The sequence below is a fragment of the Malus domestica genome, chromosome 03 (genome assembly GCF_042453785.1).
Source record: "Malus domestica chromosome 03, GDT2T_hap1".
Lineage (NCBI taxonomy): Eukaryota > Viridiplantae > Streptophyta > Magnoliopsida > Rosales > Rosaceae > Malus > Malus domestica.
This window is the reverse complement of record NC_091663.1, coordinates 9091968-9111087: the sequence shown is the minus strand read 5'-3', so window position 1 is coordinate 9111087 and position 19120 is coordinate 9091968. Positions and strand designations below refer to the sequence as shown.

At 38.5% G+C, this 19120-nt stretch overlaps 1 protein-coding gene across 1 annotated transcript; it reads left to right on the top strand.

Annotated features, from left to right (window-relative positions):
- The first annotated feature begins 11053 nt into the window (after window positions 1–11053).
- Window positions 11054–14554, top strand: LOC103421773 (WUSCHEL-related homeobox 3-like). Its single transcript, XM_008359821.4, has 2 exons — window positions 11054–11620; window positions 13767–14554. The coding sequence occupies exons 1-2, from the start codon at window positions 11183–11185 to the stop codon at window positions 14073–14075; spliced, it is 747 nt and encodes a 248-aa protein (XP_008358043.3). The 5' UTR covers window positions 11054–11182; the 3' UTR covers window positions 14076–14554.
- Window positions 14555–19120: the final 4566 nt, after the last annotated feature.

The window sequence follows — 19120 nt, the reverse complement described above, 5'->3', positions numbered from 1 at the left end:
GTGTGCACTCTCTACTAGGCCCACGGATGAGCATACATTCACTGTTGGGGCCACACTTCGATAGTCAACATAAGCAACATTCCAAGCGAAGTGTTCATTCGGGCTAGGCCCGCAAGGAGCATCCTTCACCTCACATCGAAGTAGTAGCTTGAAGGACGAAGATAAGCAATCATTTAATTCGACTTAAGCTCAACCAGCAGCCTGCGAAGAATTCCCTTGTTTGCTAGGAATGAACCACATACACCGCAGCCGCGACATAGACGAGCCGAGCACGTAGAAGAGCAGCTTAGACTAGTAGGTCACGACTGGGGGTAGCTGAGAGCTCCGTCACCCCAATAAAGGCAAATTCAGGAAAAAGTAGAAAGGCTTATGACCTAGCGATTGCGTGATTTCTAACACAACAAGGTCACTAACAAGGCACTACATGGGACATGACCAACATAAGCAGGTTACCCTTCACGGACGAGATCGAGCAGGCAGAGCCTCTATGCAAGTTCAGCATGCCATAATCCATCTGGAGTTTCGAAGAATTTTCTTTGGTTTTCAGCAAAGGATATTCATCCTATTGCTTGATCAAGAAAAAGTCTTACCACCTGTTCAACGTCAAGAAGAACCCAAATGAGTCGCTTTGCGACTACGTGAAGAGGTTCAAAGTAGAGAAGGCAAAGATAATCAGATGCAACGACTCGATAGCTAGAGCAGCTTTCCAAAAATGACTCTTAGCAGACTACTCACTGTTCAGAGAATTGATCATGAAAGAAGATATAACTATAGCAGACTCCTTTGCTCTGGTAGAGAAGCATGCACTTTGGGATAAGGCTCGATGAGTAGACAAGGTGTTCAAATAGCCTCGAAAAGAGTTGATAGTGGTTCAAAAGAAGGAGGACCGGAAGCAGTCCAGCAAAAGCAGGCATGAGGCCAAATGTAGGGATCGACCTACGACCAAAGAAGGGTTGACGACTAAGAACTACTTAAAGTTCTCAATCCCGGTCCACCAAATCTTTCGCGACATCAAGAAAGAGCAATGGTTCAAACTGCTGAAACAATCAAATGGAGATACTTCCAAGTTGGATCACACCAAATACTGTGCATTTCACCGAGGTCCTGATCACATAACCGACAACTACTACACTTAAAAGAATTACTAGAGAAACTCGTGAAAGAAGGCAAGGTCGACAGATAATTAGACAAGCTAGTTGCGCAGCTTAGAAGGAACGCAGACGACGACGAAGAGCCACCAACCAAGACGATTTGAATCAATGGCATCTTCGTCAAATCTGAGCACTTGAGGGCCACCAACAACTCCAAAAAAAGGAAGATCTAGCAAGCCCTGCTAGTCTCACAAGTCCAAACAGTTGACATTTAGCCTGGACCCATCATTGGCTTCACCAAGCAAGATGTAGAAGGCGTCGATTTTCTACACGACGATGTACTAATAGTATCTGTCCAACTAGCTTATGCTATAGTCAACAGAATAATGGTCAACAATGGAAGTGCAGTCAATTTACTTCAACTCTCAATCGTTCAAAAGATGGGTCTGGAAAGCACAATCATACGTCAAATAGAGGTACTCACTGAATTCAACGGGTATACCTCGACTGTCATCGGCCATATCATACTTGACGTAAAAACACCACCAGTTGTCTCAAAGCAGACGTTCACGATCGTAAGTGACCTATCTCCCTACAATGGGATTCTTGGGAGACCTTGGTTGATCAAGATGGATGCCGTCACTTCCGTCAAGTATCAAAAGACCTGATTCTGCATCCCGAGAAGAGGAGTCGGAGTTTGACTAGGTTACATCTTGATGATGCACTGTGCAAGTATTGAAGGAGTAAAAAAAGAGAACCTTTACCCCCATAGAGGCTACTGAGGTCCAAAGGGACGAAGAAGCTACCAAATAGCAATTACAGCAAGCGGATCAAAAAAATGGCTCCCAAGCAGACGAGATAGGATGGAAACCTAATAAGGACACCGAAGACATCATTCTTGATCCATAGCAGCCGAAAAAGACGGCTAGAATCAGCTCACGTTTAAGCCCAGCCGAGAAGAAAGAATTCACGGTTTTCCTTGGGGAAAATCGAGACGTCTTTGCATGGTCACCTTTTGACATGCCCCGCATCGATCCCGAGATAGCTTGCCACAAGCTGAACGTCGACCTCGCTGCCAAACCGGTGATCCAAAAGAGAAGACATTTCACACCCGAGCGAGTAATGATCATCAAGGTGGAAATTGACAAGCTACTGGAGACCAGATTCATAGAAGATGTAGCACACTTAGCATGGTTTTCCAACGTCGTGCTAGTCGTGAAGAAAGAGAATGCAAATTGAGGGTTTGCGTAAACTACACCGAACTCAACAAAGCATGCCAAATGATCCTTATCCACTTCTTCGGATCCATCTATTGGTATATTCAACTTCTGGGAACCAGCTGCTCAGCTTCTTGGACGCATACTCCGGCTACAACCAAATAGCCATGTACTAGCCCGACAAGGAGAAAATCGCGTTCGTGATCGAGCAAGGCACCTATTGTTACAAGGTCATGCATTTTGGCCTCAAGAACGTGGAAGCTACTTACCAAAGGTTAGTAAACATGATGTTCAAAAAGCAAATTGGGGTAACCATGGAGGTCTACGTTGACGACATCATGGTAAGGGGCAATTAGTGGTCAAACCATATCCGCAATCTAGCAGAAACTTTCAGCATCCTTAGAAAAGTACAAGATGAAGCTCAACCTCACCAAATGCACATTTGGAGTATCTTCAGACAGATTCTTAGGGTACATAGTAACCCAACAAGGAATCAAAGCACATCCCAAGCAAATCCGAGTGATCCTAGAGATGAAATCTCCCACTACCTTGAAAGAGATCTAAAGCTTGACCAGATAAGCAGCCACCCTCAACCACTTTCTCTCATGGTCCACCGATCGATGCAAGCCCTTTTCCAAGGCCATTAAGAGGGCACAACGAGACAAATGGGATGAAGAGTGCGAAAGAGCTTTCCAAGACTAGAAGAAGCATCTCACATCACCTCCCTTATTATCCAAGCCAGAAGCAGCAAATGACTTATGCCTCTATTTGGCAGTCTCAGAAGTAGCAGTGAGCTCTGCCTTCATACAAGAAGAGTTGGAGGCCCAACTACCAGTATTCTACACTTCTAATGCTTTTCTCAATAAGGAAACTAAATACCCGAGGATCGAAAAATTAATTTTGGCGCTAGTTATTGCGGCTCGGAAGCTCAAACCATACTTTCAAGCTCATACAGTCATCGTCATGACTCAATATCCTCTACGATCAATCCTACATGGTCCGGACGCTTCTCAACGAGTGATGAAGTGGATGTTGGAACTTGGCCAATACGGTTTAGTTTTTCAACCCCACACGGTGATAAAGGCCCAAGCCTTGGCAGACTTTATAGCAGAATTCATGCCTAGCCTAGGCGACACAATAGAGCCACCCAACAATGCCCCAAAAGTAGTCGAGCACACTTTAGCACCGTTTGCTCTTCCGAATGGAGACTTTTAGTATTTGCATGTCGACAGTGCATCCAACTACAAAGGCTCGAGAGCAGGCGTGGTCCTTGTCACCCCAGACAGTTTAATGCTCGAGCAGGCGATCACTCTAGGTTTCAAAGCAACCAACAATAAAGCAGAGTACGAGGCTCTACTAGTAGGCCTTCGAAAGGCAAAAGACTTGGCGGTGAAGAAGCTCGCAATTCATTCCCATTCCCAGCTAATCACCAACTAGACTATTAGGGAGTACACGGCAAAACATCCAAGGATGGAGCAATACCTAGAGAAGGTACGCAAGCAGGTTGAGACATTTCAGACTTACATTCTCACTCAAGTTCCGCGGGCAGACAATGCCCATGCGAACACACTAGCTGGCCTTAGCTCCGCCCTCGACCACCAACTAAAACGCTCTATCCTGGTGGAATATTTAGACAAGCCAAGCATAGAGGCAAAACCGGCAACCGAAGTGTCGTAGGTTAGTACAACTCCAAACAGGCAAAGTTCTATTATAGATTATTCGGTCAATGGAACACTCCCCACAGAAAGGTTGGAGTCTAGAAAGTTCTAAATAAAGGCAACATGATACTACATGTGGAATGACATCTTATCCGAAGGTCCTACACCAGACCACATCTCCGCTGCCTAGCGTATCCCGATGACTTGAAGGTTCTAAACTTAATCCACGAAGATGTTTGTGGAAACCATTCCGGAGGCCGATCCTTAGCACATAAGGCTCTTAACGTATGCTACTACTGGCCTACCATGCATCAAGATGCAAAAGAGTTAGTACAAAAGTGCGACTGCTGCTAACGCTACAAGCTAGTACCAGCACTGCCTGTCAACGAACTACACTCGCAGACGAATCCTTAGCTGTTCATGCAATGGGCAATTGACCTGGTAGGACCTATGCCGCCCGCTACTGGGGGCAGATGCATGATGATCGTGGCAACCAATTACTTCACCAAATAGGTAGAAACAGAGCCCATGATGACCACGACTTAGACGGACATAAAGCGCTTCATATGAAAGAACATTATTTGCCAATTTTGCATCCCTCAGTCTATCGTCATTAATAACGGCTCGCAATTTGTGGACAAAGATTTGGCGAAATTCTTCCAAAAGTATGGCATCAAGTAGCACATGTCTACGCTGAGATATCCTCAAAGCAATGGGCAGGCTGAAGTATCCAACAAGACGATCCTTGACTGCCTCAAGAAATCCCTCACTGACAAGACAGGAAAATGGCCAAACGAACTCCCTGGATGTCTATGGACGTAACGCACCTCAAAAAAACGAGCAACCGGTGAGACTCATTTCACTTTAGCATTTGGTTTGGAAGCCATCATTCATCCCAACATTATCGTGCCAAGCATTAGCACTCTACTGCCAAACATTGAGCAGAACAGTAAGGAGACGGCCACAAACTTAGATTTGGTAGAGGAAAAACATAAGCAAACCATCACCTGCATTACAGCTTATCGGCAGCAGCTCCTCTCCAGCTATAATAAAAGGGCCAAGATCTAGCAGTTCCAACCTAAAGATCTAGTCCTAAGAAAACCTTTATCATTGCCCGCAGAGAAAGCTCTAAAAAGTAGATCCCATCTGGGAAGGTTCGTACAAGATCAGCAGAGTAGGCGACAAGGGTAGCTACACCACTGCCACCATAAATGACAAAGAGATTGAAAAATAGTGGAACACCTACAATCTGAGGAAGTACCATGCGTAACCTCCCACTACATCAAAGCCCGAAGACTTAAGCAGCTCGATAGGCACCATTTCGCAAGCCGATGACTATCCAGTTGTTATGCAGTTCCTACCTTACATTTAAGTTCTCGTTCGTTTCACTCGTTTTTCAATGAGGAATTCAGAAGTAATCTATAACTTGGCTTGGCTGCATGCTTACAACAACTGATCACTCTTGCATTTAAAAAGAAAACCGCGCCCTTCTTAGGGACTCATCGCAGGAATTGCACCCCCCGAGGAACCAACCATGCTCTTCAGTGCGATAGGGTAAACTAATTCCCCGACACCCACATGGGTTTACTCTCCAAAACAGGAGGATAAACTATACACTTCGAATATCCAAACATGGATGAGCTAGGTTGCCCTTGTATAACTAGATGCACAATGACTAGCACCAGGATTCTTAGAAGTAGCTACAATGATGGCTTGCGCCGGGATTCCTCGAAGTAGCTACAATGGTCTTTTTCAAGACTTAGCTAATTGAAGGATTTTGGGTCTTTTGGCTTAATCTGCGGGGAATCAGGCCTTAGAGACGGAGGGGGCACATTATGCAATACGCTCTATGGACAGTTATCCTGGAAACCTAAAGCTATTACCGAGTGCACTAAGGTAGCCTACAGTTTTCAAAAGACTGCTGTCATGCTAGACTTATACAACTGCATATTCTTGTGAAAGGTTAAACAAACTAACGTGCATATACGAAGCCTTATCCACTGCCAACATGCTACGTAGTCGATAAGCTTCACCACTGCCGAGCGGGGAACAACCTGCACCAAGTCCTAAAGTGTTGTGGTACTTGCTACGCAACCTATGGAATTGGAGAAAGCCAAGGTTAACAGCTTAGTAGTTACGCAGACTTGTCTGTTTCTGTAAGTAAAGCATTCGGCTGCCAACCCTATGGCTAACAACTTTACAAAGTTCTACACCAACACATACGGCTACGTAGGCTACGTAGGCCTATCTGCTTATTGAAAAACAAAACGCTCGCCATTGGCCTGTAAAGTCTAAAGGTTAGAGCATGAACAAAAAAAGCGAAAATGGAGAAAAGCAAAGGAAACAAGTTTATTAAATTTTCTAGCAAAATTGATAAACAATTAGCAAAGACCAAAAAAGTTCAAGCAAAGAAAAACCAACAAGGAAAACAAAGAAAATCCTAAAGTCTACCTAGAAGATTACTCTTCAACAACTTGGACATCCCACGACTACTCGGTTGCCATAACTTTAGCAGTCGTAACGCCCTCAGCAGTGGCACCATTCGGCGCTTCATCCCCAGCTGCCCCAGCTTGGGCACCAACCTCTCTGAGTATTTCACTAATAGAAGACTCAAAAGTAAAGACGAGCAAGTTTTCTGAAGAAATAGAGAAGGTCTCGAAGTCTTTACCATAAAACTCAAAGTTAGATGGCCGTCCAAAGAGATGATCTACATAACCTAACTTGTAGAAGTCGGCTTAAGCGAAGCCTCGAACCTAGCATTCTCACCCTTTAACTGCTAATTCTCCTCGAGCAGACAAGCATAAACCTACTGCATCTTCTCCACTTCTTTCTTCAGACTGTCGTTGATCTTCAAAGCACTTTGGAGTTCCAACACTTAAGGCTCAAGCCTATCAACAACCTTCTTGAAGTGGATCACTTGGTTGTAAGCATTGATCAATTCTTCATCCTTTTCATAAGCAGCAAAGTGGAATTTAGAGATGGCATGCTCAAGATCTTGAATCTGAGGTATGTAACACTCGATCTCATTCTCTACACTTTCATACTTTACTTGGATCACGTCAAGCCTAGTTTTCAAATCCACGATCTCTTGGCGAGCGGTCTCAAGTAGGGATGGACAAAATACCCATGAGTTTGGGCAACCGTGGTTACCCGCTCATTTAAAGTTCATAGTTACGGTTATGGGTAACCGTTTAGACGAATAAATGGTTATGGGTATAACCGTTTCTCCGTGAAATTTAAATGGGCGGTTATGGGTATTACCTGTAGTTATAACGGGTATCCATTTACCCATTTAATTTAATATATGTAAAATTAAAAAAGATTAAAAAACCCTAAATTTTCAATCTTTTCGCGTTTCAAACGTACCGTCTTCTACTCATCTATCCCTCCTCGCTGCCCTCTCTCATCTCCGCCGCTCATCTATTAAATTAACAAATTTCCGTAATTAATCCTTTACAAACATTGACATGCAAGAAGTTGTGTATATAAATATTCTTGCTATAATTAGCTCCTCCAAAGTGATTAACGGCCGCCTAACCTTCAATATTTCTCTCAGGGAAAAAGATAATTATGACTTCAGGAAGTATTCTTTTATGCTGGCTTTAGTTCTTATATGTTTTTCTTCTTTTCTTATGTTTGCATCTGTTGAAGATACAAAATAGTTAGGGTTCTGCATAAATTTATATATATATATATATATTGGGGGATTAAGATCAATTACTTATTGCATAAAACTGTGTTTAGAAACGGGAACATATCTCCTTCTTCGCTATTATATTTAAAGACTTGCTTAGTTGTAACAGAAAAATATTGTTCGTAAACTATTATTTCAATTATTGGAATTGTATGAGGATTTAAATGATTAAAATAGGGAAATGCATGATAAAATGTATCTATAACGGTGTTTACTTGTTAGAAAATGAAAATTATGACAAATTTTTCTTTTGTAATTTTCAAGTTGTTAAAAAAAACATGTAGACGGGTGAAAAAATGGGTAAAAAAAGAACAAGTGGGTTCAAAAACAGGTAAACGGGTAAATGGTTATGGTTAAATGGGTAAATGGTTATGGTTAAATGGGTAAATGATTATGGTTAAATGGGTAAATGGTTATGGTTATGGTTATGGTTAAATGGGTAAATAGGTATGGTTAAATGGGTACACGGTTATGGGTATGGTTAATAATTTATAAACGGTTATGGGTATGGGTATAACTGTTTATGTAATTACCCAACGGATAAACGGTTATACGGGTATGAACATAAACGGTTATGGGTATATAACCGCAGTTACCCGCCCACCATAACCGTTGCCCATCCCTAGTCTCAAGCTGTAGAGAAGTAGGGGTAGAGGTATTAGACCCCTTCAAAGCAGCAAGCTCAAATTCCAATTTCTTGACTTTCTCGACCGAGGAGTAAACTTCGGCTGCCACAGTTCTTGCCACTTCCTTAGCAGCCTTAGTATCCTCTTGGTCAAGGAACATAGACTCGGCTACCAGAATAGACATCTTCTGCATTATGGTAAGTAGGGCAGTCTTCCTATACTTGGCGTATGGAACTTGGGCAAACAACCCTTCTAACGCCATCGACAAACATCTATGTCTTCAAACAGATCTGGTTTCAAAAGTGCATAGATCTCAGCAGCCTCCCCAGAAGTAGGCTTAGTGGATTTCTCATAGCTGCTTACGCGAGCAATCTTCTCCTTCCCAGCAGGTAAATCAGTCTCAGTAGCAGAGGGAGTGAGCCTTGGCGCCACTTTAGTAGTAGAGTCCACCTTATCGATTTTCATAATAACAAGCATCTCCAAAGGTGAACCGGATGGACGTCTTGATACAGACTTTAGCACTTAGGGCATGACAGGACCTCTACGCTAAGCAATCTTATCATCAATTATACTAGCCATTCTTGACATGGCAGGCGCCACATGCTCAGATTTAGCAACCTCATTTTTCTTCCTATTGGAAGAAGTCATGTCAATCATAGGCCTCTTACCAGCAGGTGGACCCTCACGAGTAGCGGAGGAAGTCTTTAGATTTTTCTTAACCGACATCTTTTGAGAAGGTGAGGAAAAGCTCTTCTTTCCACCTTTATTCATAGTAGGCTCCACGATAGCGATCAAACGAGCCACTGCATCTGCCTTGATCTTTTTTACCCTCTTTCTAGGAAGCAGCCCACATTTCTTCCGACAAAGAGGACTAAACAACCAATGCCATTCACGGTAGTCAGCAAGGAAGCTTAACCCATATTAACTTTTCTCTCGGACCAGCAGGCAAGAGGCCTACATGCCCAGCATTACAACAGCTCATAAAGCCTGCGACCTCCTCATTTCTCTCAATTGCCGGTCTGGCCTGCATCAGGTCCAAGAGCCCAAAAGACATGAACCATGCAGCTTGCTTAACACTGTGCCCTAGTGCCTCAATATGAGGCCCTAGCCGCACAAGCTGCCCTTGGCTCTAGCCAAGTCGAGCAGTCCAAGCAACGGTCCTTGCCACAACACCTCCTAGCCCATGCCGAGCTGAGTCCTGGACCCTGCCAACCGACGTGCCGCACCACCCTGATGGCTACCCCGCGACAACACTATCCAAGAATAAGACAAGGAAAATTAAATTTTTCTTACCTCGATGTGGCGCGGAGAAGACGAAGAATGCAACGAAAGATGGCCATTTGCACGAGCAAGTGTAGAAGATTGCTAGGGGAAGGGAAGAAATATCCTCTAGCTTTCTCTCTCTTGTAGGGTAGAATAAATTGCTCTCTAAGGTTGATTTAATCATCTACTTAATGTAGACTTAAATAGACTTTAGATGTGATTTATTTCCCTTTTCTAGAAGGATCTAATTTCCAATTAAAGAGGGAATCTACATCAAAATAGAAAACAATTTTATGTTTCCTAAAGCAAGAAGATCTCTACACCTGCTGCCCTTTCCTAGGAGTAGCCCAACAAGTATGGGGGCATTTGTGGAACCAAAAATAATCAAGAAGAATATAGAGGTGACACGTGGATTCTAGGGTAAAAATGACAAAATTACCCTCAAGGAACATCGAAACTCTTACACGTGAGCAGTGGACAATCACCCTCAATCAAGTCAAAAGTGCCCAAAATAAGTATTTATTTATAACCTATTTCATCCATCCTCATCAAATCTTTTACACAAGGTAACCCCCAAATCATTCCTTTTTTATTATATTAATTAGCTACTTAATTGATTTATTATTCAATTAATTTTCTAATTAACCACAAATCATGAACTTCACCCACAAAGCCATCCAAGTGGCCGGTCCATCTCCACCCCAAGGGGCCGGCCGCACCCCTATATAAACACCCTTATTCTCTCCAAAACTCAATTCCAATTCTCTTGCTAAATTCTTTAAATTCTCCTAACAATTTTCCCTCAAAATTCTAACTTTGGCATGGAGGTTATTCGGCCAAAGCCCCCCCCAATTCATCGTGGGCGCGTGAGGGTCTTGGCCTTGACCTAATGTGTTATTTGTTTTGTAGTTGCAATTTTGTCCAAGAACAAGAAGGAATAAATTTGCATCCACATTAATATAAATAACTAGAGAGAAAGTTAGAAAACTGACAAACTTGGAGATTGAGGCTTGCATAAATGCAATGTCCTAAAGACAGAATTTCGCCCCTACTCTTGTGTTTGTAGCTCGGTAGGCCTTCGTCTCCCAGGATTCAACAATCTATAATCTGTAGTCAAAGCACTTCAATTTTCGGACTCTGATGAACTTCATATATTCCGTACTCTCAAGACACGACTCGGATTTTTTCTAAAACATCGGAGAAAACTCTTCTCTTAATTCAATTAGATAGGTGGGATGCTTAAGTTTATATAGAACTCAAGCCACCATTTTTGAAACATTATGACTGTTGCCTAAAGTTCTAACGAACAGATACAACACATGAATTTGAATTCAACTATGACACATGACTCTTATTTTTCATTCATACAAAAATTAAATATTATAATATTAATTATAATATATAATTTCCAAGTCCTACACTATGTCTACACAGTGTGGCTTCCCACCAAATGAATGTTATTTTCAAGGTAAATCTAAAATCTAACACTGTATACTTCCTCTTTGTCTATCTATTTATACCTCCCCCTACTTCAACCCTTCACTCTCCACAACCACACCAAAAACCCTACTTTAGTTTCTTTGTGTACGTACAGCTACCACAAACCAAGTCCACAATTCAAGAAAAACCGATTATGTCCCCTGCAGCTAACTCATCATCATCATCAAGATGGTGCCCTGCCCCAAAGCAACTGATGCTCCTTGAAGAGATGTACAGGGCTGGAATCAGAACCCCCAATGCCTCTCAAATCCAACACATCACTGCCCAGCTCTCTTTCTATGGCAAGATTGAGGGCAAAAATGTGTTTTACTGGTTCCAGAACCACAAGGCAAGGGACAGACAGAAGCTTAGGAGAAAGCTTTGTAAGCAACTGCAGCAGCAGCAACTACTTTATCACCATCATAATTACCATAATTACCGTAACTGCCACTATGAGCAGCAGCTGAATCAGCAGACCTTTCTTGGTTACCTTGAGACCCCTCCTCCTGTCCCTTCCGCTCTTCATCATAAGCAACTTTATACTTGTCATCATCACAATAACTACTCATCAACTGGGTTTCTTCCTCCTCAGGTTATAATTATATATACGCGTGTGTATATATTTATCTCTTGATTATATACTTATGCACAATGATGAGATATTTACCAGTAGTGGAAAGACAGAATATTCTCTCTTTTTTTTTTTTTTCTTCATGTTTAAAATCATTACCTTATGCTTGCTTAGGGTCAGTATTGTTTTAGCTTAATCTCTACTAATCTCTATTAAGTAATAAAACATTCATTGTCAACAAAAAAAAACCTATAAAATTACCAGTTTAACTCTCTAATTAAAACAGAATATGAATAAGAAATATAATTTCACACAATCAAAATTTTCTTTTTTTTTTCCAAAACATCACCTATATGTAATCCTAATATATCTCTAATTAAAAATAAAAAATAAAAAATAAAAAAAAACTTCTCACTCCACATTCTCTATCACTATGCTAGTTACTGTTTAAAGTTAGTAGTACATGGAATTTATTAAATTTACTGAATTAATAAATTTAAACTTAGTACCACCTATCTACAATTCATCACCCTTTTAAATTTATTAATTTAAATCTCGAATATTCTATATTTCGCTATACATCGGAATTTTGATCTTAACAAAGATCTAGCAGCAAAAGTTTCTTATGTAAATCATCCTTTTTCTTTTTATCAGAGTAAAACATCCTATATATCATACTGAAAAAAATCGGCAACTATATTTATCATATAAGACAAAAGCATAAGAGGAGAAGTATGGAAAGGTGAAAACTGTTGTTTTTCTAAAATGAACTTCTACTTGCCTTTATTTTAGGTCTTCATTAGACATATAACTATATAAGTAGTGTCTCTGTTTGTATAGTGTTTGTGGTAATAGAGTAAACATAAAACTCTTAACTTTAATCCTTAAATAATTTTATTTTTAGATAAATGCCTGGTTTAAGATTATTATTATATAGTGATTATAGTCTTTAGATGTCTAAAACTACATTAATGAAACTCTCTTTGTCAACCAAAAGAGGGTGAAAAGACTATTTAGTCTTCTATCACACAAAAAAAAAATTGATGGACAATAATGTAATTTCACATATCCAAATTTTACTTTTTTTTATTAAAACCTTACTTACACGTGATGTTAAAATATTTCCAATATTTAAAATTTACAAAACCAAAAAAAATAAAAAACAAAAACCTCCCACCCCCCCCCCACGTTCTCTCTCTCCCTCTCTCCTTCTCATTTTTCAAAAAAAAAAAAATATGTGTTCATACACACAAAGTGTGTAAGTAAATGCTAGTAATCATATAAGTTAACATTTTCAAATTAATCAATTTATTCTATTTTATTATTATTACTATGTCACATGTTACCGGATACCTTTCAGTCATAAACATATAAACATATGTTATTTGCATCAAAATTAATCGACCTAAATTAAAGTACCTATACAAATATAAATACAATACATGCAAAACTTTGTCATACAAATGAAACTAATGACTAAGGTACCTGAGCAAAATATTTGTACCTAAACTATCGTACGTAAATATTGTGCAATACAAAAATTTACCATACAAATGGAAATCCCCAGTCACTTGAACCTGGAACTGTATTACTGTATTTGTGCCATAAATATGGCGTTAATTGATTATAGAAATTTCTTTTGTATTTGAGAATTGACCTAGCATCACTGACAATAGGTAAGAAAAAATAGCAAGCTTGTAAATACATAATAGCAAAACCTATGGAATTCATTGCAGATGGTGACGTTTCTTAAAAAGAAGGATTCAAGAACCTAAGAATCATCTTATCTAAACCCTATTATCTAAATCCCCCTTAAATTTACAAAGTAAAGGAATAATTAACAATTTTTCTGTTCAAGGTAATAGGATATTTTCATTAAAGAGCGAAACAAATTTGTATACATAACAATATGCATTGCTATGCATGGTGTACAAACGGTGACGTCAATAAAACCGTGTTGCTAGAACAGTCAACGTGGATTGAAAGAAAAAGAGTATCACGCACTAAGACATTGATCTTTATTGTCCTCTAACTAACAAGTGTACAATAAAATCAACACAAGTTTTTTATTAAGTAAAAAACACCAGAATACATCATTCTTGTCCTTAATCTAATTTTCCTTTTCTTGAAGCTATTTTAACTATGTTTTTTTTCCTTTTTGGCATAGGTGGGAGTTGAAGATGCCATGATAAACTACACCTGGAAGATGGAGATCCCAGAGAAGGTGGAGATGGAGAAGCCCGTGATGAGTATGTACGGTCGTGAGTGGATGATGATGATGATGATGGATGTAAGCCCACCATCCCCATGTTGCACTAGTTCAAGCAGCAGTACTACTACTACTACTACTACTACTACTTCTACACCACCCCTCAAGACCCTTCAACTCTTCCCTATCACTGCCACTGATCTCAAAGAAGAATCCACAGCCTCCCACAGTGCTCTGTCTTCCTCCACCCTCACAGACAATCACTAAAAAGCCCTACTACTACTGCTGCATTTGCATCTGCATCTGCATCTGCATTCATCTCTCTCTCTCTCTCTCTCTCTCTCTCTCTCTCTCTCTCTCTTGTTTGGTGTCTTGGTTTTTGCTATGTGTTTTCTGTGTTCTTCTTCTATGATGTGAAAGATCTCAATTGTCCAATGAGTAGTACTACGGTTCTGGGTCCTATACTTATTTTAACCTCTCAATTTCAAACAAACGTACGTCGACTATTTATTTGCACTATTACTAGCTAGTTGTACTATGTATAGTGCAATATTGCCTGCAGCAGCATTGTATTTTGCTTTTAAGTCCTAGCTTGTCTGTTGTGTGTAGCTTAAAGCTGACATATTGCACACCCAGTACGTGAACTGATCACTACATGTTGTATCTAGTCATGTAGAAGTCAGCTTTTTATTAGTGTTTACATGGTCTGGACATTTTGAACAAGTCAAAGCAACACATTCTGCCTATTATATGTTTAAATTTTGCAAGGATCTTTTTTTGTGCTTTCTTTTAATATTGGGAGAGGCAACTTGTATAAGATGAAATAATAATTCTTTGGTTATGACACCAAACTACGGATTATCTAAAGACTTTAGCCAATTTTTTACTTGAAGGAATTTTAACCATCGCCTCAAACATGCTCTAGGGGTGTTTTAGCACTGGTCAAGGGGTGAACTCGAATAACTATACTGTTTGACGAAGTGTTGAGTGACTATATTTTTAAATCTTGAAAAGTAAATGGCTAAAAATCCAATAATCTAAAACAATGGCTAAGTTTTCCAATGTCCCTCATAATGATCCCATCAAATTATAATGTGTGTTTTTTTGCCTTCTTTTAAAACTATCATAAGTCAAACAAATTTTCACATTTTCTTGGTTAATTCAATCCCAACACTTTGTTATTTGGAGAAACTCAAAAGAAAATGACTTATTTTCACATTTTCGCTTATATATAGTGATCCCATCAAATTAGATCCCATTTTTGGAACTTCTTCTCATAGGCACCCTTTTTTAAGAGGAAAACTGTTGAATTTTTAATTAAAATCCAAGTGCTTTGTGATAGCGATTTTACTGTCTACGCAAATAGGGTTAAAATCACACAAAATACTTGCAAAAATACAAGGTTATTGTTGTATAGATGCTCATGTAAGGTCGTTCTCCTCAAGGACTATTTGAATAATTTATGTAGAAACAATTCCTAATTAACTACTTAAAACTAAAAATTGAGAAAAGTGATTTTGAATTTAGGTAATATTAAAAAGGAATTTTAATTAAAAATAAATATGATAAAAGAAAAGAGTTTTAAATACCAATTTAGAAAAACACTAGGGTTTCACCATCACCTAGCGATCCTATGGATTTTTACCAATTACTTATGATCTACACATGCCACTTTGAAGGTTAGGTTTTGCCTAATATATATTGTACTTGAAACCTCCAACATAGAACGTATATCTAACATGCAACCCATCCAGACGTTCGGATCAACTTTGAACATGAAAGACTCATTATGCTTTATGAAAACCCTTTGAAAAACCATGCAACCCACGTGGTGTCCATCTTAAGTGCAATTACAATTATTAATCACAAGAAGCCAACGCCAATTTCAGGGAACATTCCGACCAAAATTGCATCAAATTACTTTTCTAAAGATCCTAATGGTGATCAGGTATTAAAACAATTAGATAGTTTTAATCACGATGATTAATAATTCAAAGTATACATGCAATCAATCATAAGCAATTAAATAAAAATTACATATTCATGCTAAGGCTCAAGGTTTCGCCCTAGAGAATTAATTATGCATATTCATAATTAAAATCATATGAAATATTATTAGAATGAAAACACCTTGAAGTAGAAAATCTGAAAGCCCTTGAAAACCCTAGCAAAATTCTCTGTCTTCCCAAATTGCATAAAAGAAAGCGTGCCTAACCTATAGATGGCTAAAACCTTTTAAATCCCATCTAAAAGGCATCGCACAATTCCTAAAAACTAGGTCCTTTATTCCAACTAGGAAACTAAAAATAATAATAAAATATCTTAGAAAATAAAGTCCTAATTAAGCTAGGAGAATCTCTTAAGTACTTGTCCAGCCACGTTCTAGCCTCGATATCCTCCAAATCCAGCCCATGATAACTTGTTTTGAAGATCAGGACGTTCTTAACACATCTCCAGAAGGCCACAAACCCATCAAAGGTCATCTTGGGCTCCAAAAATCCAAAGAAGCCGAAAACATCACTTTGACAGTACTGTACGCTACTCCTTTATTTGATCGCCATAAATAAATCGCTCAATAGAAAATTATGAAACTTTGACATGATCAAGTCAACAAACTCATGAACATCCTTCAATTAGAATCACTCCAAAATTCATCTGTTTAACTATTTTTTTCTCCAGAGGAAGTCGAATGTCCTACATTAAAAATATAAATCAAAGTATGAAACTTCTTACAAAATAACCAATAAATTAACACTAAGAATAAGGTAAAATATATAGTATAAAATTTACTCATCACTTTGCAAAAAAGTATATCACATCGCTTTTAGAAAAGCATCTAGCTGGTGCTTCTCCATTAAGTTTAGAACTTCTTTTGTTTTGTCAGAGGCTCTCAGATACATTTTTAATTGGCAGATTACACAGTAATCATCTTTTAAAACAGTCTCAAAACTTATGCTACTATATAATTATATCTTGGGCTGATTTTTATAGACTACAGCCAAGTTTACCTATTCTTATAGGAAATGAACTTAACAAAATACATATTACGTATATTTGCTCTAAATTAACTAATACACATGTTTGTGGACAACCAAAAAATAAACATTTATTTGCAACAATTATATAGTATATAAGTAACTGGGTATTTATGACCTACAGATTTATCTTGAACAATAATGGTTTATTTAGCTGCTCTGTCAAGATTTTAGATGGGGTCATTAGCTCATTACTATAATCACACCAATATTATTTTCTAACTTACATTGTACTTCTTGCACAACATACACTGATGTCAATCCGAAATCAATATAAGTCATTTAATTTTGTTGATTTCTGATATGAAATTTTTGTAATCTTCAACAAAGTGATCACGATCATATACATGAAGTTGAGTCAATGAAATCGTCATAAAACTTTGCCAAACATAAGCTAAGGTCAAATTACCTCCATTTGTAAAATAAGAATCCTAATGTTGGTAAGTGATCTTAGACATATATATTCGATATCACATGAGGCATTGTTGTTGGAATAAATCAAATATTTTCTAACATTGAACCCTAGAACAAATCATGGTTTTTAATTACATAGATGGAGCTAACCTGCAAAAGACATGGTCGTGTTTCAAAGAGACTCTTCTACTCACTAGAGACCTGAATATTCTTATGGTGATAGTCCCAAATCGAAGAAGAATTTCTCTGTGAGCAAGGAATTCTTTTTATAGAGTTAGTGTTCCCCAACTTCCATCTATCGTGGAAGATGGTTATTCCACCGTTGCCTCTAATTCCATCGTGCATGTAGTGGACCTAATACGTGCTTCAAACCGCAAGCACTATGGATGAAGCTCCTCAATTATAGGATATGGTTTTTCCACGTATTTAAAAAACCCCAACTGACTTATAATTTCAAATATGCCGACTCACTATTATCAACACTAGTTGAGTCCAATAAGGATTCCTACAATTGTTACTGGAGTAATGTGAATCCCACAGTTCTTGGCTGTTAGGTTACAATAATGTCCAATATTGGTGTCTACAATAATGTCCAATATTGGTGTCTAGACAAGAAAACGACATCCTATAATGCAGTTCAAATGAAGGCCCCTTTGCTGGAATGGACAAAACGACTCTACCAAATGATATGTCTAATGCCCTGAACGACAAAACAGACGATGCAAAAAGACATCATGATTTATCTGATGCATGGAATGGCTCCAAACGATCTACATGTTGCTTGATGACATGTTCTTTTCATCACAAAAACAAATAAAAATTGGAAAACAGTTAAAGCCATTTGTTATCATATTAGATTCTGTTTAAGTTATGTTAAGTTACTTGAAGGTCGATTCGAACTGTAAAGTAGAGAAAGATCGATCATGCACTACTACAAAAGAGGCTATCACTGGCGGTGTAAAAACAACAAGAAACCCCAATTATTGTCGGATTTTTGATAAAAATCCGACATCAAATCGTGCAATGTCGGATAGGAGAACCGACACTGTTTCTAACGTCACGAAAAGGGTATTGATGTCGGTTAGTCCTCTTAATCCTCCACCAAGAAGCAAAGTAATATAAAATAAAAAAGAATAACGGCGTCGGTTAAAAGTGACATCTAACCTTACGTCAGTTAGAAGCGACATTAAATTTTGACATGATGGCGGTCCTAACCGACATCAAACAACAATTAAAGAATTAAAATATCAAACCTATTGTCGGTCCTAACCGACATCACGTAACAGTTAAATAAATAAAATACTCAAACTAATGTCGGTTATGACCGACATTACATAACATCTCGATACATAAAATAATTATTATGTTGTCCTCCATAAGCGACACCAAATATATTAATAATTGTCCTCCATAAGCGACACCAAATATATTAATAATAACAATAATAATAATAAAATCTGTCTCAGTTTTTAATTAATAATAATTACAAAAATTATATAAAAATAATTCCCACCATATTTCATATATAGGCCAAAGCAAACATTAATAAAAACTATTAACAATTATCCACCATAACGAACATTTTATATCTCACATAACATACAAAAACTCATCCGCCATAACAAACACTAAATCCAACATTAAAATATAACATACAAAAAAAGAAAGAAATAGAAACTACAAATGCTAGCCAAAGTGTCATATATATCCGACAAAAGAGCAAACCAAATAAACTACTCAACAGAACCAGAGCCTGAATGTGCCCTAGATCCTTCTTCAGATCCTCCTTGTGATCCGAAAACCCTCATCATGTCCACATCTAATGCAGCACCCGCGAGCATTCCAGAAAACCCTCCAGTTGGA